Source organism: Nyctereutes procyonoides, unplaced genomic scaffold (assembly GCF_905146905.1).
Source record: "Nyctereutes procyonoides isolate TBG_1078 unplaced genomic scaffold, NYPRO_anot_genome, whole genome shotgun sequence".
NCBI lineage: Eukaryota > Metazoa > Chordata > Mammalia > Carnivora > Canidae > Nyctereutes > Nyctereutes procyonoides.
Window position 1 is genome coordinate 6,922,023 of NW_026575051.1, and position 18,579 is coordinate 6,940,601.

Here is an 18,579-nt window from a genome sequence, read left to right on the forward strand (position 1 = left end):
AGAATCAACCCCTCTATTCAGATTTCTTTTAAAAATCTGTTACTAACAGGAGATTGTTATTAACAGGATTAAGATGAAGTGTTATTAACAGGAGATTAAGATTCCTTCTTGTTCTGTGCAACCAGTAAGCTTGTCATCTTCAGTAGAGGAGAATAAAAACTAAAAATCTGTATAGAAATAATTCAAAATGAGAACTGAAAACAATTTGTCCCCTCCTCCCCCACTGTCTTTTGTTTGTTTAAATGATGCCATGACAGGTATTGTGTATATGATCATCAAAGAAAGTTGTAGTGGCTTGACTTTGAGCAAGCTATGTAACCTGGAATATCAGTTAGCTCATCTGTCTGACGGGGATCATTACACCTCCCTCACCAGGAATCAGATGAGATGACGTAGATGAAATGTCTTTGACAAGTATGTCTTTGTCCAAGTACTTGTGTCTATAGCTTAAATAGAACAGGACACATAACAGAATGCTCCACTTCTCCCAGCTCCCTCCAGGTTTTCTCAGAAACAGCTCTTTCTTCAGTTTCTTCTAAATTTATACTCTGCATATTTATCCTCCTTTTTGATTTGTTATTTGAATGCATTTTTAAAAAAGATTTTAAAAATTTATTTATTCATGAGAGACAGAGAGAGAGAGAGAGAGAGGCAGAGACACAGGCAGAGGGAGAAGCAGGCTCCATGTGGGGATCCTGATGTGGGACTTGATCCTGAGAGAGAGAGAGGCAGAGACACAGGCAGAGGGAGAAGCAGGCTCCATGTGGGGATCCTGATGTGGGACTTGATCCTGGGTCTCCAGGATCATACCCTGGGCCAAAGGCTGGCTGCTTGCTTGCTTATTTATTTATTTAACTTATAGTTATGATATGTGAAATGTTTGCTTTCTTATACTATCTGGTGCTGTCTTCCCCCCAGATACATTTATAGTGCAATTTTTGGTTAGTTTTTGAGCATTTACAATATTATGAGTATATAAATATTATGACCTGTGGGGCGTTTTAGTATGCGAAGGTATTTCATATTTCCTTTTCTCTTTTCCTTCTTTGGGTATTTTTCAGGGATATTTCTGTTAATGTTATTGTACTGAGAAAATATATTTAGTATGATATCCCTCCTTTTATACTTAATAAGACTTCTTTCATGGCCCAGAATATTGTCTTTGTAAATGTTTTGTGCACCTGAAAAGATTGTGCATTGGCTGCTGTTGAGTGGTATGTTCTGTAAATGTCGGTTAGGACAAGTTGGTTGGTAGTGTTGTTCAAGTCCATGTCTTTGCTGATTCGGCACCTACTTCTGTCAGTTACTGGGAGGTTATTGAAAATCTGACTATAAATGTAGATTTTTTCTATTGTTTTTCTTATAGTTCTGTATGTTTTGCTTCATGGGTCAAATCTCTGTTACTAGGTGCATTAATGTTTAGGATTTTTTCATATTTTTGAATTGATTCCTTTATCATTATGAAATGACTATCTGTATTCTAGGTGTAGTATTTGTTCTGAAACCTACTTTGAGATTAATTTAGCGACTTTCTTTAGGTCAGCATTAACATGGTATGTCTTTTTCCATTTGTTACTTTTAATCTATTTGTGTCTTTAAATTTTAAATACTTTTCTTGTAGAAGCATACAATTGAGATCTTTTTAAAAAATCCAATTTAGGGCAGCCCCCGTGGTGTAGCGGTTTAGCACCGCCTGCAGCCCAGGGCGTGATCTTGGAGACCCTGGATTGAGTCCCACATCAGGCTCTCTGTATGATGCCTGCTTCTCCCTCTGCCTGTGTCTCTGCCTCTCTCTCTCTGTCTCTATGAATAAATAAATAAAATCTTTAAAAAAATCAATTTACAGTCTCTAACTTTCAATTTGGAATGTGTAGGCCATTTATATTTGTTGTGATTATTGGTATGTTTAAATCTATCATTCAATCTATGAATTAAATATTTTGATACATGTTTCCTATTTATCCTAATCTTCTTTTCATGTGTTCTTTTGGGTTAATTGAGCTTTTTTTAATGATACCATCGCATCTTTTTTGTTGACTTAGTTTTGTTATTTTAGTGTGTATCATACACATTTTAAACTCATAGTCTGTGTTTATGTGGTATAGTATATTACTTGGTATGTTTTATAAAAACCTTGTGATAGTGTGCTTTCATTTCTTTCTTCCCTACCTTTGTGCGATTGTCATATGTTTTACTTTTGCATTTTTTAAGATTATTTATTCATTCATTCATTCATTCATTCATTCATTCATTCATTCATTCATGAGAGACACACAGAGAGAGAGAGGCAAGACACAGGCAGAGGGAGAATCAGGCTCCATACAAGGAGCCTGACGTGGGACTCGATCCTGGGTCTCCAGGATCATCCTGGGCTGAAGGCGGTGCTAAACCACTGAGCCACCTGGGCTGCCCGTAGTTTTGCGTATTTTTATAACCTTTTCACTACATTGTTACTGTTTATGTTTCAGTTGCCAGTTGTTTTTTTAAACAGACTTGATTAAAAAAAATCTTATATGTTTACCAATGTGATAACTTACTACTGCCTTTGACATTCTTGTACAGTCCATATTTCCATATAGTATCATTTTCATTCTGTCCAAAGGATGAACTTTTTTTTTTTTTTTTGGCTGGGTGCAGTATACTTTATTGATGGTACATGACAAGGTAGGGCTCCCCAAGCCCCTCCCCTTCCTCGGGGTCTAGGATGTAAATTGGAGGTCAGTAGATTCTCAGTGTGTTGGGGGATTAAGTTGGGGCAGGGACTCCCCAGCAGCTAAGGGCCTCTCTCTTCCTCTTGTTCTTGCTGGGGCTGGTGGTCCAGGAGGCTCTTACTCCTTGGAGGCCATGTGGACCATGAGGTCCACCACCCGGTTGCTGTAGCCAAATTCGTTGTCATACCAGGAAATGAGCTTGGCAAAATGGTCATTGAGGGCAATGCCAGCCCCGGCGTCGAAGGTGGAAGAGTGGGTGTCACTGTTGAAGTCACAGGAGACAACCTGGTCTTCAGTGTAGCCCACGATGCCCTTGAGGGGGCCCTCCGATGCCTGCTTCACTACCTTCTTGATGTCATCATATTTGGCAGCTTTCTCCAGGCGGCAGGTCAGATCCACAACTGACACATTGGGGGTGGGGACACGGAAGGCCATGCCAGTGAGCTTCCCGTTCAGCTCAGGGATGACCTTGCCCACAGCCTTGGCGGCGCCAGTGGAAGCAGGGATAATGTTCTGGGCAGCCCCTCGGCTGTCACGCCACAGCTTCCCAGAGGGGCTGTCCACGGTCTTCTGGGTGGCAGTGATGGCATGTACGGTGGTCATGAGGCCCTCCACGATGCCGAAGTGGTCATGGATGACTTTGGATAGAGGAGCCAAGCAGTTGGTGGTGCAGGAGGCATTGCTGACAATCTTGAGAGAGTTATCATACTTCTCGTGGTTCACGCCCATCACAAACATGGGGGCATCAGCAGAAGGAGCAGAGATGATGACCCTCTTGGCCCCGCCCTTCAAGTGAGCCCCAGCCTTCTCCATGGTGGTGAAGACCCCAGTGGACTCCACAACATACTCAGCACCAGCATCACCCCATTTGATGTTGGCGGGATCTCGCTCCTGGAAGATGGAGATGGACTTTCCGTTGATGACAAGTTTCCCGTTCTCAGCCTTGACTGTGCCGTGGAATTTGCCGTGGGTAGAATCATACTGGAACATGTACACCATGTAGTTGAGATCAATGAAGGTGTCATTGATGGCGACGATATCCACTTTGCCAGAGTTAAAAGCGGCCCTGGTGACCAGGCGCCCAATATGGCCAAATCCGTTCACTCCGACCTTCACCATCGTGTCTTGGGGACGCAGCTGGCACTGCACCAGGAGACGCTGCTGTCTGGCGGACCGGGAGGAGCAGAGAGCCCAAAGGATGAACTTTAACATTTCTTACTGGTGATGAATTCTTTCAGGTTTTGGAACTTTGAAAAAAAATCTTTATTTAGTCTTTGTTTTAAAGATATTTTCACTGAGTATAGAATTCTAGGTTGGCTTTTTTCTTTTAAAGTTTTTTAAAGGTGTTATTCTACTGTCTTGTTAACTTGCATTGTTTTTAATGAAAATTCTGTGGTCCTCTGTGTACTGTTGACCCTTGAACAACACATGTTTGAACTGCATGGGTTCACTTATATGCCACTTAAGAAAGAAAGATTTTATTTATTTATTCATGAGAGACACACAGAGAGATTGAGAGAGACATAGGCAGGGGGAGAAGTAGGCTCCCTACAGGGAGCCTCATGTGGGACTTGATCACAAGACCCCAGGATCACAATCTCAGCCAAAGGCAGATGCTCAACCACTGAGTCACCCAGGTGCCCCCTATATGCCAGTTTTTTACATTGCAATATTGTAAATATATTTTCCTTAAAATTTTCTTAACATTTCCTTTTCTCTAGCTTATATCATTTAAGAATATAGTACAAATAATGTACAAAATGTGTTATACTTTATGCTATTAAGTCTTTTGGTTAACAGTAAGCTATTAGTAAAGTTTTTGAAGAGTAAAAAGTTATGCATGGATTTTTTTACTCTGTGTGGGGTTGGTATCCTTAACCCCCATGTTGTTCAGTGGTAAAATGTCTAGCTTGTGAGAGTTTGAACTCTGGGGGGAAGTTACCAATTAGATTTGTGCAACAAATAAGGTAAAGTCCCAGATCTCATTGGTATTGTGGCAGTAGGGCAAAAGATAAATTCTGAATTATGCTGGGATAAAAGAATGCATGAGTTCTTTGTTGAGATACATATGTAGAAAAAGAGTGAGAAATAAATGTGAATGGTAAATGCAACTAAACTGAATGGGAAAACTTTGTGTTCTGTGTGTGTGTGAAGGCAGGAGTATTGATGAATTTGGTCTTGGACCAAATTTGAAGTAATGCAGGGACTGCATATGTTCTATCAGCAACTCAGAAATTGGAAATGTCTGAAAGATCTAAAGTCAATTTTGAGAAGCTGTCATATTAAGATGAAATTCTTGTATACAGCTGGTGTTCACTAAATATTTGAAAGACAGAATTGAAGCTTACTGTGTTTTGAGCATGCAACTGGAGAGGTCTTTGAGGACACATATTGCAGCGCCCCACCCTCTAGAGTTTCTGGTTTTGTGGGCATGGGATGGGGCTGGAGTCATTTGCATGTCTGACAAATTCCCATGTCATTCTGCTGTTGCTCCTGGTGTGGAGATCACATTTTGACAACTGCTAATTCAGGGGGGTGAATATAGAAAAGCACAAAGGAATGCTTTGATTCTTAGGGGAGGAGGATGAAAAGAAGATGAATCACAGAGGTCACAATAGTAGTGACCATCAGTCACAGGATGACACTAGTGATATGGATTCTAGAAAAGAAAGACATATTTTAGGATTTCAGATTTGGTTAATAAGTGGCAGTAAGTGAGGGAGAGAGAAAAATGAATCACTGAGTAACGACTATCAAATTAAATGAATAGTGTTGCTATTTGTGGTCCTAGAGAGCAGTGTTTATTCTTTTGTAATCACAGACGTTTGAAGATTTGATGAAAATTGAGGATTCTTCTCTTAGAGGTATATGTGCTCATAGTTTGGTACACATTTTTTAGCAGGTTCATAAATTTAATTGATAAAACCAGCATCCAAGTGAAGAATTCAGATTTAAAGTAGTCTCATTAAGAGTAGTAGGTGTGGATAAAACAGAAAGAATAGAGAGGTATGAGGTAGTAATTGTGGATATGTACAGTTAGTCCTTCATGATTGTGAACATTGTTGGGAGTTGACTGATGATTGTGGAATTTCCCTTCGTTGAAGTCCTTGATATAAACCTGTGGCAGTAGGGATCCCTGGGTGGCGCAGCGGTTTGGCGCCTGCCTTTGGCCCAGGGCGCGATCCTGGAGACCCGGGATCGAATCCCACGTCGGGCTCCCGGTGCATGGAGCCTGCTTCTCCCTCCGCCTATGTCTCTGCCTCTCTCTCTCTCTCTCTCTCTCTCTGTGACTATCATAAATAAAAAAAAAAAATAAATAAACCTGTGGCAGTCTGCACAACTTTCTGAGTTCTCGGGATACTATGAAAGAAAATGTACTAATTTCAAGAAAATGAAATGGCTCAAGGCTTTCGTGACTTCCTTTTTGGCCATTTGTTCCGTTCCCTTGCTGCTTTTCTGCTCTAAAGGGGTTGGAAAAATTGACTGGGATGATTCAGTCTTAACAGTCTTTCAGTCACATATTAAGCAAGTTTCCTGTCTTTTAAGGAAAATACAAATTATCTTTTTTTCCTGGAAGAATATGAATTATTTTAATGTCAGTCAACAATTCTAGTAGAAACATTTCACTGTTTTTATATCCTTGATCAAATGCTCTGGACTTAACATCAAAAAATTTTTCATTGATACCTGGGTGGCTCAGTCGGTTAAGTGTCTTACTCTTGATTTGGCTCTGGTCATGATCTTGGGGTCATGAGATCGAGCCTCATTTCTGGCTTTACGCTGGCGTGGAACCTGTTTGAAATTTTCCCTCTCCCTCTGCCCGCTTCCCCCAATGCCTGTGCTCACGCTCTTGAAAAAAATCCGTCTTTTTCATTGATTTCTAACTCCTTTTGTTCATTGTGTGACTTTGGACAAAGGTCAAGAGTTCAAACTTCTTTTAGTTTCAGCTTGCTCTTTTGCTTGGTGAGGATGATTATAACCTGCCTTACAGGGATTTTTAAGGATCAAATAAATTTGTAAGGTACTTAGTGAACTATACAAGTTCATAGACACTGGTCTTGGCAGTGGAGTTTTGGATGTGACACCAAAAGCACAGGCAATGAAAGCAAAAATAAGTTGGGACTATGAAACTAGAATGCCTTACAAAGTGGAAAAACCATCAATAAAATGGCAGTCTATAATGGAAGAAAATATTTGCAATTCATATATCTCTATGGTGCTAATATCAAAAATATGTAAGGAACTCATATAACTCAGTAGCAAAAAATCCAAATTTAAAAACGGGTGAACATTTTTCCTTAGAGAACATACAAATGGCCAACAGATACATGAAACGATATTCAGTATTACTAATCATCAGGTTAGTGCTAATCAAAATGACAATGAAATACCCATCTCATACCTGTCAGATTGGCTATTATCAAAACAACAAAATATAACAAGTCTTGGTGAAAATGTGCAAGAAAGGGAACCCTTGTACAGTGTTGGTGGGAATGTAAATTTGTACATTTATGATGGAACATATTTAAGAAGTTCATCAAAAGTTATAAAATAGGACTATATGATTCAGCAGTTCCACTACTGGATATATGAGCAAAAGACATAAATCAGTCTCAGATACCTGCACACTCATGTTCATTGTAGTATTAGTCACTATAGCTAAGATATGGAAACAACCTAATGGTCTCTCAGTGGGTGAACAGATTAAATAGTTCTGTCTCCCCTCCTTCTCTCCTGCCTCGTGCATGCTTGTGCATACACTTGTGCACACATACACCGTGGAATATTGTTCAGTCATAAAAAAAGAACACCTTGTCCTTGTGACTACATGGATGAATCTAAAAGGACATTATGCTAAGTGAAATAAGCCAGACAGAATGCAAATACTGTATGATCTCACTTATATGTAGAGAATAAAAAGTTAAACTCACAGGAAGGGGGGATTTGGGAGATGGAGGATATAGGAGTATTGGTCAAAGGGTACAAACTTTCAGTTATAAGAGGAATAAATTCTGGGGATCTAGTACAGCATGGTATCTACAGTTAATACTGTATTGTACATTTGAAATTTGTTGAGAGGAGATCTTAAATGTTCTTAACATATACAAAAAATGGTAACAGTGAGATATTTTTTAATTAGCTTGATGGTGATCATTTCACAATATATACATATTTCAAACTATCACGTTGTTAACACCTTTAATATGTACTTTTTTTGTCAATTATACCTTAATAAAACTGAAAAAAAAACCTAATATAATGAAAAAAGAGATGTTGCTTAGTTTCTACCTTAAGTACTACGGTAGAATTCTACCTTTAGTTGTTGTCTAGGAAATGGGATCTATTCTAGGAAATTTGTCTTTGCTCTCATTTGTTAGCTGCATTGCAGCCCTAGACTGAAATTATGAGGAAAGGCAGCATAATTCTGGTAAATATTCCTAGTGGAGTAATTTATTCATATACCTTTGGAGAGAACCTGCATATGCTGTGTATGTGACATATAGGATGTTTATATAGCCTGTGATTTGCTTCACTATATTTAGTCCGGAAATCTTGTACATAAATCAAATAGGAAGATTGGACTAGATCAATGTGATAGAAAACAGAATTACATTTTGATTTTTTTTTTCTGGAGGGAAGAATTTATGATATTGCTATGGAAAGAAAATTAGCCACAAAATATTGTTTTGTTATTTGCCTTTTTTCTTTGTTTTTGTCTCTTTGGATGAATACATTTTCAAAATAAAAATTAGATTAAAAATTGTTTTAGATCTGCTCTAAGCCATTATATGTAAATGGGATTATTTTTATAATGCTAGACTGCTGTCATCACTAATTAATCCTAGAAGCTAAATGTTTGTTTGCTCCAAGATGCTGAACCCTTGACTCGATGTTTATTTGTTTACTTAAAAACGTTTATTTTAGAGAGAGAGAGAAAACGAGAACATGTATATGAATGAGTGAGGGGAGAAGGGTCAGAGGGAGAGACTTTAAGCAGACTCCCTACTGAGTGTGGAGCACAGTTCCGGGCTTGAAATCAGGACCCTGAGATTTCACCCCGAGCCAAAAGAGTTGGACACTTAACCGACTGAATCATCCAGGTGCCCCAGATTTTTATTTAGGAAGAGATTAAACTGACATTGTTCTAACCATAAACTTTTGGGTAAGTGTACGTCAGATCAGCTCTTTTTCCACACTTAAGACTTGATAAGCCTTACCTGGCTTTTCAAGACCCGCCTAGTTGGGCAAATGTACCTTATGTTTACATTGCTTATATTTTGCAAAGATAAGTTTCAATAGAGGTGGGTGTAAATTAGGGTAAAATTTCTTTCCTAAGTTGGCTTCATGTCTTTTCCAAGCTTTAAGATGATTAGCCGTAATTAATTGCATCTGCAAGGCGAAATCTGAGTCTCAGCTAAACTTACAAAAATGGTTAAAGGGCTAAAGGAGCCTAAACCTGCTGCAGGTTTTAGCATCCATTGTCTTAAGGTTCACTACCCATATATAGTATTGAGCAGATTACTCTCTGAAGAACTAAAGAGCTACATCTATGGTGAATAGAAATGGGATAGTGAATGCTGAGGTGTGGTATTCTCAGCAGCCCATTTCACTTTTGGATTTCTTTTAGATGCAGGGATTTTCTTCCTGCTGCAGTTTTAACCAAAGAAATGCAACATAACCTAACACAGCTCAGTGATCCATAAATCAGGCTTCAGTCTAGCTATGTGACATTAATGTGCAGCAACTGAAAATGTTTCAATGTTATTAGTGTAGTTTCTCCACAGTAGTGATGATTTCCTGCGAAGACATTTAGCTTGACTTCATCAAGATAGAAATGTTAGTGAATTCTGTCCTGCTACTGTTACATACATAATGTATGTAAAAACAGTATTTTGTTTTTATCAGTAAAACAGATTTTTACTTTAAAAAAAAGTTTTAAGCCGTTAACACAACTGTGTATTTTCTGTTGGATATGGTGGGATTTCATCTTTGTTGTTTTACCATGTCTGTTTGAATAATATAGATGCACATTATGGATAGAAATTACAGTGATTTCACAGAAATTGTGAAATATATAAATAGCTGAATATGATGTGAATACTCTTGGAACTTACTAAAAGACCCTATCCTTGTGGTTCTTACTTTATATAAATGAGCATTTTCTTGAGCTACTTCCTGGTTTTATCTTTACTTTGAAAATCTTTTCATTAAATTGGGATAAATTTTACCTTCCAGACCCAGAATTAAATTGAAACCAAGTAAAGGTAAGTTCTTTAGGTTCTGATTTAAACTGTTTCCTTTTAAGGAGGAACTGTTAAATCTGTTCTTCTGGGAACACTTAAAACCTGGGCCTCTGAAACTTGAAGTGCTATATGGAAATAAATTACATTTATTCAAAAGATAATTTTCTTGAATATCTGCTGTTTATTGCTTTAGATTATGCACTGTAGGCAGAAGTGTGTATGTAGTCCCTACTCTCAAAGTCTAATTGAAATAGTGGAATAGCAGATGCTTGAAACTTATGGGAGATACGTTCTGAAACCTTCAAGGTACCAGTTTAGCGTTATCTTTTTCTTAGCTATAGAATGTGGGTGATAATACCCTACCTTTACAAATTGTGAGAATTATTTTAGATCCTGTGTTAAATAATCATCAATTCTGAGTAAGTTGATCACTTTCCTTTCCTACTTTGTATTATTTTCAGTACCCTGGCTTAAGGAGTTAAGGACTTAAGTTCAGATGTCAGATATACGTACTGTGATATTTAAGCAAATTGTACCAAGTTGTACGCAGCACTTTAGTTTTCTTATCTGGAAAATGAGGAGTAGGGATAGAACTTAGCTTGCTCTGAGGATTTAATAAAGTATTGTGTAAGGCAAATAGTACCTGGTATATAGTAAGTGCTTAATAAATGTCATTTTACTGTGTATAAACTTAGGATATAAAAATCTCAGAAATAATACTATACAGACTGTGGTGAAAAACCAGTTATTTTCTTTAACCTGTCACAATCCAGTGTTTTTGTAAAATACAAGTGAATTACTGGATTAAAAAATTCAACTATAAAGACAAAATAAGTTCTGTTTTTTTAAAGGTTTATTTTTTTTATTGGAGAGAGAGGGAGTGAGGAGGAGAGGAGAGAGAGAGAATCTGAAGCAGACTATGCTGAGTGCATATATGCTGAGTGCAGAGCGCGATGCAGTTCTCCATCTCACAACTCTGAGATCACGACCTGAGCTAAAATCAAGAGTTGGATGCTTCACCCACTGAGCCTCCCATGCACCCCTGAAGTTTTCTAAATTCTTACCCTTAACATTTCTACTGATCTCATTGTAGGCCATTAATATTTTGTACAGAGTGTCACTGGTCCATGACTGTACTTTGAGTAGCACACTGTCTTTTTTTTTATTATTTATTTATGATAGTCACAGAGAGAGAGAGAGAGAGAGAGGCAGAGACACAGGAAGAGGGAGAAGCAGCCTCCATGCACCGGGAGCCCTACGTGGGATTCGATCCCGGGTCTCCAGGATCACGCCCTGGGCCAAAGGCAGGCGCTAAACTGCTGCGCCACCCAGGGATCCCTAGCACACTGTCTTAGTGTGTATGGAGTCTTATAGAAGGCAGAATATGTGTGCACCAGTGTGTAGGTGAGGAGTGAAGCAGAATCATTCTTATAGCATTTAGTAGCTAGCAGTTCAAACCCATTTCTTGACCTGAACAGTATATGAGGGACATTTGAGGCTTCTGGAGTGCCTTCCTCTGATTGTTATTCCATCCCTTCCCAGATATTAGAATTGTTGCTCTTCTCCTTTCAGCCATGCAGTTCTCTAGTTGCTCTTAACTTTAGAGCTAGGAGAACTTTAGTCTCAGAAGGCCAGATAAGCATGCATAGTCTCAAATCAGCTCTACTAAGTGGATAAAAGTACGATGCTGAATACTATTACCTTGTGGGCTGAGGCGAAACAGTCATTGACAGTGACTTAAGGATCCCCTTAAAGATCTCCTTGAGGATTGAGTGCAACCTCAAACCAGACTGTGTGCTTGTGGACAAATGGGGGAACCATAGGTAGAGGAGCTTGGCATTTGTTTTCCTTCTGTGCAAAAGCAGTGACAGACCAAGTATTTTTTTGTACAGAATTGCAAACAGCGGGTTTTACAGATAGCAACTGTGGTTGACAACCGAAAGTCTACAAAATGCTAGATGCAGCCAGGATTGGAATTCTCTTCCAAGTATTTTAGAGGGAACCAAGCATTACCAGATTTTGTCTTCTGAGAAAGTATAAATTGTCAGTGAGCATAAAGTGCCAGACACTGTGTTAAGATATTTTATAAAGATATCTCAATTCTCACCACAAATTACAAGATTCTCATTTTTAAATGAGCAAACAAGGTTTACAAAGATCAAATAACTTGTCGAAAGCAGTTTAGTTTGTAAGTGGCAGAACTTGATTTTGAAACTAGATTTGCCAGACTCCTAAGTAAGTTTTCTTTATTTCACCTTAAGAGAAAATTACAAATAACTTTTTTTTTTCTAAACCCATTTGAGGGTAGGTCGCTAACCTGAGACTCTGTCACTTCCAAATATTTTAGTGTTTATTTCCTGAAAACAAGAACATTTTGATACATTTATACATTGCTATTATCTAGTCTTCAGACCGCATTCAAGTTTGCCGCTTATCCCAATGATGTCTTGTGTAGCATATATCCCTATAATTCTGTTTATTTCCTTCTGAAACAGTTTCCTCAGTTTTTTGTTTTTTAAACTTTTGTGAACTTGGTACTTTTGGAGATTACAAGGCAGTTGTTTTGTATAATGTTTCTTGATTTGGTCCTATCTGTTGTTTTCTCTTGCTTTAGGTTATGGACTTTTGGAGGAATATCACCTGTGTGTGTGACCATTTCAGTTTGATCCATTACTAATGATTACCACTTTGATTGCTTTATTGAGGTGTTGTCTGTTGGGCTTCATTGCTATAAAGTTACTCTTCTCACTTTTATAATTAATAAATGTTTTGTAGAAAGGTGCTTTACAACTATGTAACTCTTCCATCCCTGTGACAGTTTATTTACTTATTCATTAAATTTGTTATCTGTATGGACTCATAGTTCTTGTTTTATTCAATCGGTTATGACCTCTTACTACTGTTATGCATTTTGATGTCCAGATTGTCCCAGATTTGGCCAGTAAGAGCTCCTTCAGGTTGATTTCTGTGCCTTTTTGACACATTCCTTGACAAAATACTCTAGAGATTTTTCTTGCTTTCTGGTACAAGGTGTTCCAGGCTCATTTTGCACCTTTCTGGCTCCAATCCTGGAATTAGTCATTTCTCCAAGGAACTTTCATTATTTTAGTGGAAAATAGTATTCAGAAGACAAGGTCTGGGTCATTAGCATGCTTACTGCTCTTGGAATGTTGTTGCTCCTATGTCGTCTTAGTGGATACATACACGTTTGCCTCTATATTTATTTATATCTTTAAGTATGTTGAGAATCATGAATTCATATAACTCTAATTCCATCTGATACCACAGGATTCATTCTCTTATTTTCTAATCTCCTTCTTTTATTGTGAGAAACTTGGCTTCCGTTGTCTTTAATACATATACTAAGTGACCAATATCTCTGTATCTTACCAGTCTCCCATCTCTTTTGCTGCCTTTGGCCCTGAATGGATGCCCTGCTTTTCCTTCTTGGATTCTGACTCCCCATTCCAGACAGTTCCCCACTTTCCATCTCCCCATGTAGGATACGATTTTCCTTTGGGCTCCCAAGTGAATTTTATCATGACCATATTATACTTTCTCAGTCCTCTTATTTTGGTGTTTTTGATACTCTATATAAACTGCAGCATTAAGAGTTCTCCAGAACAATTGTCCTGTTCGTAGGAGAGCACCAACTAAAATGTCTGGGAGAAATTGAATGTGAGAGCTGAAAAATAACTTTTCCTGTGATCAGCCTCGGTTAGTAATTTGTATTCTGCAAATCATCACAGAACTAGAATTGTTCCTTTGACAAGAAATTGGACTTAATGGGTTGTCTCTAGAATTCTCATTAGAGATTAAAAAGAAAAACAAATTTTACTGTTATGCAGAGGATGTAGAATGAGGTAGGTTCCTGGGTGGGCAAGAGGGTTTAGAATGGGTAGGAAGAAAGAATCTTCTCTGAAGGGACTAATTGGGTTGGGCCTGACCATTGGCAGGATATTCTGTATTCACCAAGCCAGACAGGATGGAGACTTACTTAGTTGGGGCAAACTAGATGCAGAGACTCCTCCTTTGGAAGGATGAAGGCTGACTGGCTGAGGATCAGTAGGAGGCATGAAGCTGGGCATGGGGTGACAGTTATATTTGGTCTGTGCTGTTCCATGGGAACAATAAGCAGGAAGGATGGCTAACAGTTACTGAGAGGGAGATTTTAAATCTTTTAACAGTGAAAACTGGGACGGTGAATGACCAACATGGCATGCTGCCCTAGAGTATGCTCATTCCCAGTACTGCGTACTGTCTTATATTTTCTCATTAGACTAAAGTGATACGAAAATTTATTTTAACCTTGTTTTTACCCCCAAAGGGTATCTAGTAATTTGGGGATATTGTGAAATCTTACCCTTAAAATATACTTAAAGGTATATTTCAGTGCAGTTAAACAAAATGTATGGTTTTGGAGTTTTGTTTGTTTTTTAGCAAGAGAAAGGTGTATCAGTGAATCAAATATACTGTAGTGGTCAGAGTAATGAATAATGTGCTCAGAATAACTTAAGATGTAGGGGGAAGTTGGTCTAGTAGTTACTGAAATTTACTCTGATTAATTCATACTTTTTTTCTATCTCTTCTCTATCTGAATTCAGTAATTTCAAAGTTAACTTCCTGGATGTCTGAGGAAAAATGTTTGATGGGAACCTTGGTTAGTAAGTTCTTGCTCAGTGTTTATCTTTAGGAAACCATCAAATTACTCTTAAGGTTATTGAATTGATTTAGTATCATTAAAGTGAGAGAAGTTAACAGGATTTATTAGAATGTAAAGTCATTTCCAGAAGGAAAAAACATAGGTCAGAAATTTTTTCAAAAAGCTTTCAGATTTTCCATGTTAAGAACATGTGAACAACAACAAAAAAAGAACATGTGAACATTTATGGATTGGGTAAAATGTATGTGGCAAGGATGCCTGGGTGGGTCAGTGGTTGGATGTCTGTCTTCAGCTTGGGGTGTGGTCCCTGGGTCCTGGGATTGGGTCCCACATTGGGCTCCTTGCATGGAGCCTGCTTCTCCTGCTTCTGCCTGTGTCTCTGCCTTCCTCTCTGCCTCTCATGAATAAATGGATAAAATCTTAAAAAAATATGTGGCAATTCCTTGTACCATTGTTATAGTTTTATAATGTTATATAATTATTTGTTATGTAATTTTTATAGTAAAAATTAAAAGTAAAAAAAAAAATTCTGCCAAGGTTCCAGCCAGTTTCTTCTGGTGTACTGAGAGGCCAGAGGAGCCATGCTAGTGACTTTGTTTATATTGAAAGAATTTGGTTCTGTGGCAGGTATTACCTAGTTCCCCAGTACTGAGGACAAGTGATGGAAGCAGGCTGGGTCTGAGGACCCAGAAGGAGTTCCACAGGTCCAGCCAAGAGGGTCCTTGGCTTTGCACAGGACAGAAATCAAATGTACGAGAGCAGATTTTATTGAAAATAGCAAATAAAGACAATGTCTAGGAAACTCAAAGAAAATGGAAGATGAGTCTAATTTTTACTTGAGGGCTGGGATTTTTATTGAGGATAGTGGTCTGGTGTACATGTCCCCTCAGCCATCTGGGATTTGGTCAAATTTTGGTCAAAATTTGGGCGAGTGCTCAAGTGCCTGCCAGAAGCCACGTATGCCCTGGAGCCAAGGGTCTTGACCTACATCAAGGTGTCTTGAGTTAGTGGTCTTGAAAAACATTCATGATGACCTCACACTGACCATTCCTTAGATGTTATCTGTTATGCTGGAAGACTCCAAAGAAATCATTAGATTCTTTTTTTTTTTTGAAGATTTTATATATTTATGAGAGAGACACACAACACACACACACACACACACACACACACACACACACACAGAGGCAGAGACACAGGCAGAGGGAGAAGCAGGCTCCATGCAGGGAGCCCAATGTGGGACTCCATCCCGGGTCTCTAGGATCACGCCCTGGGCTGAAGGTGGCGCTAAACTGTTGAGCCACCCTGGGATCCCCCAAATCATTAGCTTCTTGACCTTTACAAGTTGGACCTATATTAAGGCATATGTAAGGTGGGGGTAGGGTGCAGTTCTTAGCAAAAATAGAAGTAGGGAAAGAAGCAAAGGGAAAAAAATACCTTTTTCTTACACAGGGTTCCTTCAGTTTCTCTTATTTCACAGGACCCAAAAGGTCCAAGATCTTGACTCAGATATCAAGATGGTTGGAAATGGAAATGGCCAGTGATTAAAAAAATACTATGTCTTGGCCTAGCTAGGACTCTAATTCATTCTTCCTCAGGCTTTCTGTATTGAAAATTTAGACTGGTGATGTGGTTTGTGATTTTGATAAAGGTGTTTTATTCACAGAGATCTGAATGGTGACACTTCCAGCCTGCATCAAGAATGCATTTTAGCTTTTATTTGAGTATAAGTTTTAGTCTCTGCTCTTCTCACTATCAAATACTTAACATAAAACAGAGTACTTTTTCAGTCTTTGTTAGTGAAATCCAAGATGTAGGCCTTAAGTTCTGTGACTTTTTCTCAGCCATGCTACAGCCTAGCCTTTAGTTATTGTCATTAACAAGGCATCCTTGTTGTATACACTCAAGTATGTTTTGTAAATGAAAGAGATGTTGTTCTGTGTATCTGTGTGAGAATGAGTTCTGGGTTGACCAGGTATCTCACTAATTGAATAGAGATTAATTTGCTTTAATTAAAATTTAATTAATTAATTAATTTGCTTTTGATACTTGTCTTTTTGCCTTCTGAGTAACATGATAAACACGCTCTAAATTTGTTGCTAATGGCTGGGTGAAGTTTTTGGGCACACTTCCTTGTGTTGCCAAGCTCTTCTAAAATGACTAAATCTATTCCTTATTCATTCTATTCAGCAGCCTCACACTTATTTCTAAGATTTACTTTAGATTTCCTCTTAAATGAACAATGTTTGCTTTCCATATTTCCATTATTTTCCCTCCAATTTAATAGGAGAAATGATGGTTTCGTATTGCATTTGTATCACATTCCTCTAGCTGATGGTTCTTCTCCTTATTAAATAGTTGCTTTCCCAAATGATTTTTGGGTGCGTGGTGGGGGAAGGAAAAAAATGGAAGACCAAAGTCATGTCATTTGAGGTTTTCTCCTGCTTGTTTCCTCTAGGATAAACAACCTCTCTTCTGTTTTTTTAATCTGTTAGCAATTTACTAGGTTTGGTAGGACCTAGCTGTCACACCTTGCTCAGTATAACACTTCTTCCTGTCTTTCTTTTTCTTTGTTTTTGTTTTCTTTCTTTTCTTTTTTCTTTTTTCCCCCTTCCTTCCTCCCTCCCTCCTTCTCTTCTTCCTCCCCCCCCCCTTCTCTCTCTCTGATGCACATAAACCCCACTCTTGGACCATCAGTTCATCAGTTTGTCAGCCACAGTCTTTGCTTGCTTCTGTAAGGCTTCAGAAATAATTGATGATTTTTCTGCCCATGACAATTTATATCCCTAGTTGTCTGATGCACATGAAATATGTTGTTGGAATAACACATGTGGCTGCCTTCCATTTCTTGGAAGGTATATGGAATTGTGAGGATGTTCATTTTGAAGATCCATAAAGAGTTAGGACTTACAAAGTACGATTTGAAACATCAGAGCATAACTGTTAGTGTCACAACAGCTGTTATTTTATTCAAATGAGATTTTAGTATTAGTGGCTGGATAGTTGGGACCAGGTGCTGTGTTTGTGCCCTCCCTTCCCTTTGTAAGATTTTTGGCTTTATTAAGTTATATATGATTTTGGGGCAAGATTTTATTTTGACAGACGTGACTTAAGTAAAAGAGGTAGGTGAGTGATAGGTAATATTCATCTCCACTAACTGTAGTTTTGTTAGCAGTCAGCTGGAAGACAGGTGCTATGAAGTCAGTATTGTATGGCTTCACTGAAGGTTCCACTTAAATGAAAATGGACCTGAATTATTCATGCAATTTACCAGCACTAATATCCATTAATAAAGTAATTGTTTATTTTGAAAAATCTTTACACTTACTGAGTTTTGTTGGCACTTCACTTCTCTGAGTTTGCTGATTTGTTGTCATGATTTTCTTTCTTGTCAGCCTTCAAATGTTCCAAAGGGGACAGAACAACTTTGAGTACTATAGATTATTATTATTATTTTTTAGTATTTTTATTTATTTATGAGAGACAAACATAGGCAGAGGGAAAAGCAGGCTCCCTGTGGGGAGCCCAATGTGGGACTCAATCCCAGGACCCCCATATCACGCCCTGAGCCAAAGGCAGATGCTCAACCACTGAGCCACCCAGACACACTGAGTGCTATAGATTATCGATGGCACTTTGCAAGTAGTTAAATATACCCTAGGTAAAGAAAACTGTAGAATTAAAAAAAAAAAAAAACAAAACTTGGGCTGCATTTTAGGTGAATGGTATCTAAAACTACTTTCACTCCATGGGTGGCTTCAATATCTGGACTTTAAAAAGCAAGGATTCATAAAATTGTATTTTTTAATGAAAATACCATTTTTGTAAAAGTGAACCTCATTTATTAGTAAAGGACTAAAGAGCTTATGAAAAAGAGCTATTATGTTACTCTAAACTTGGTCACTCTGGAGTAGCATTGTTCAATAAAAATTTCTGTGATGGTGGAAATATTCTATATCTG

At 38.2% G+C, this 18,579-nt stretch overlaps 2 protein-coding genes across 2 annotated transcripts in view; one reads left to right on the top strand and one right to left on the bottom strand.

Moving 5' to 3' along the window:
- Window positions 1-18,579, top strand: part of ZFAND3 (zinc finger AN1-type containing 3) — a 330,560-nt gene that overhangs the window by 122,930 nt on the left and 189,051 nt on the right. The gene's annotated exons all lie outside the window — the stretch shown is intronic.
- LOC129512869 (glyceraldehyde-3-phosphate dehydrogenase-like) lies at window positions 2,716-3,845 on the bottom strand. The gene has a single exon (XM_055330429.1). It carries the CDS (start codon window positions 3,828-3,830, stop codon window positions 2,829-2,831), a length of 1,002 nt encoding a protein of 333 aa, XP_055186404.1. The 5' UTR covers window positions 3,831-3,845; the 3' UTR covers window positions 2,716-2,828.

Excerpts from the sequence above, each read along its gene's own strand:
- LOC129512869 (XM_055330429.1), bottom strand. The coding sequence starts at position 3,830 with ATGGTGAAGGTCGGAGTGAACGGATTTGGCCATATTGGGCGCCTGGTC.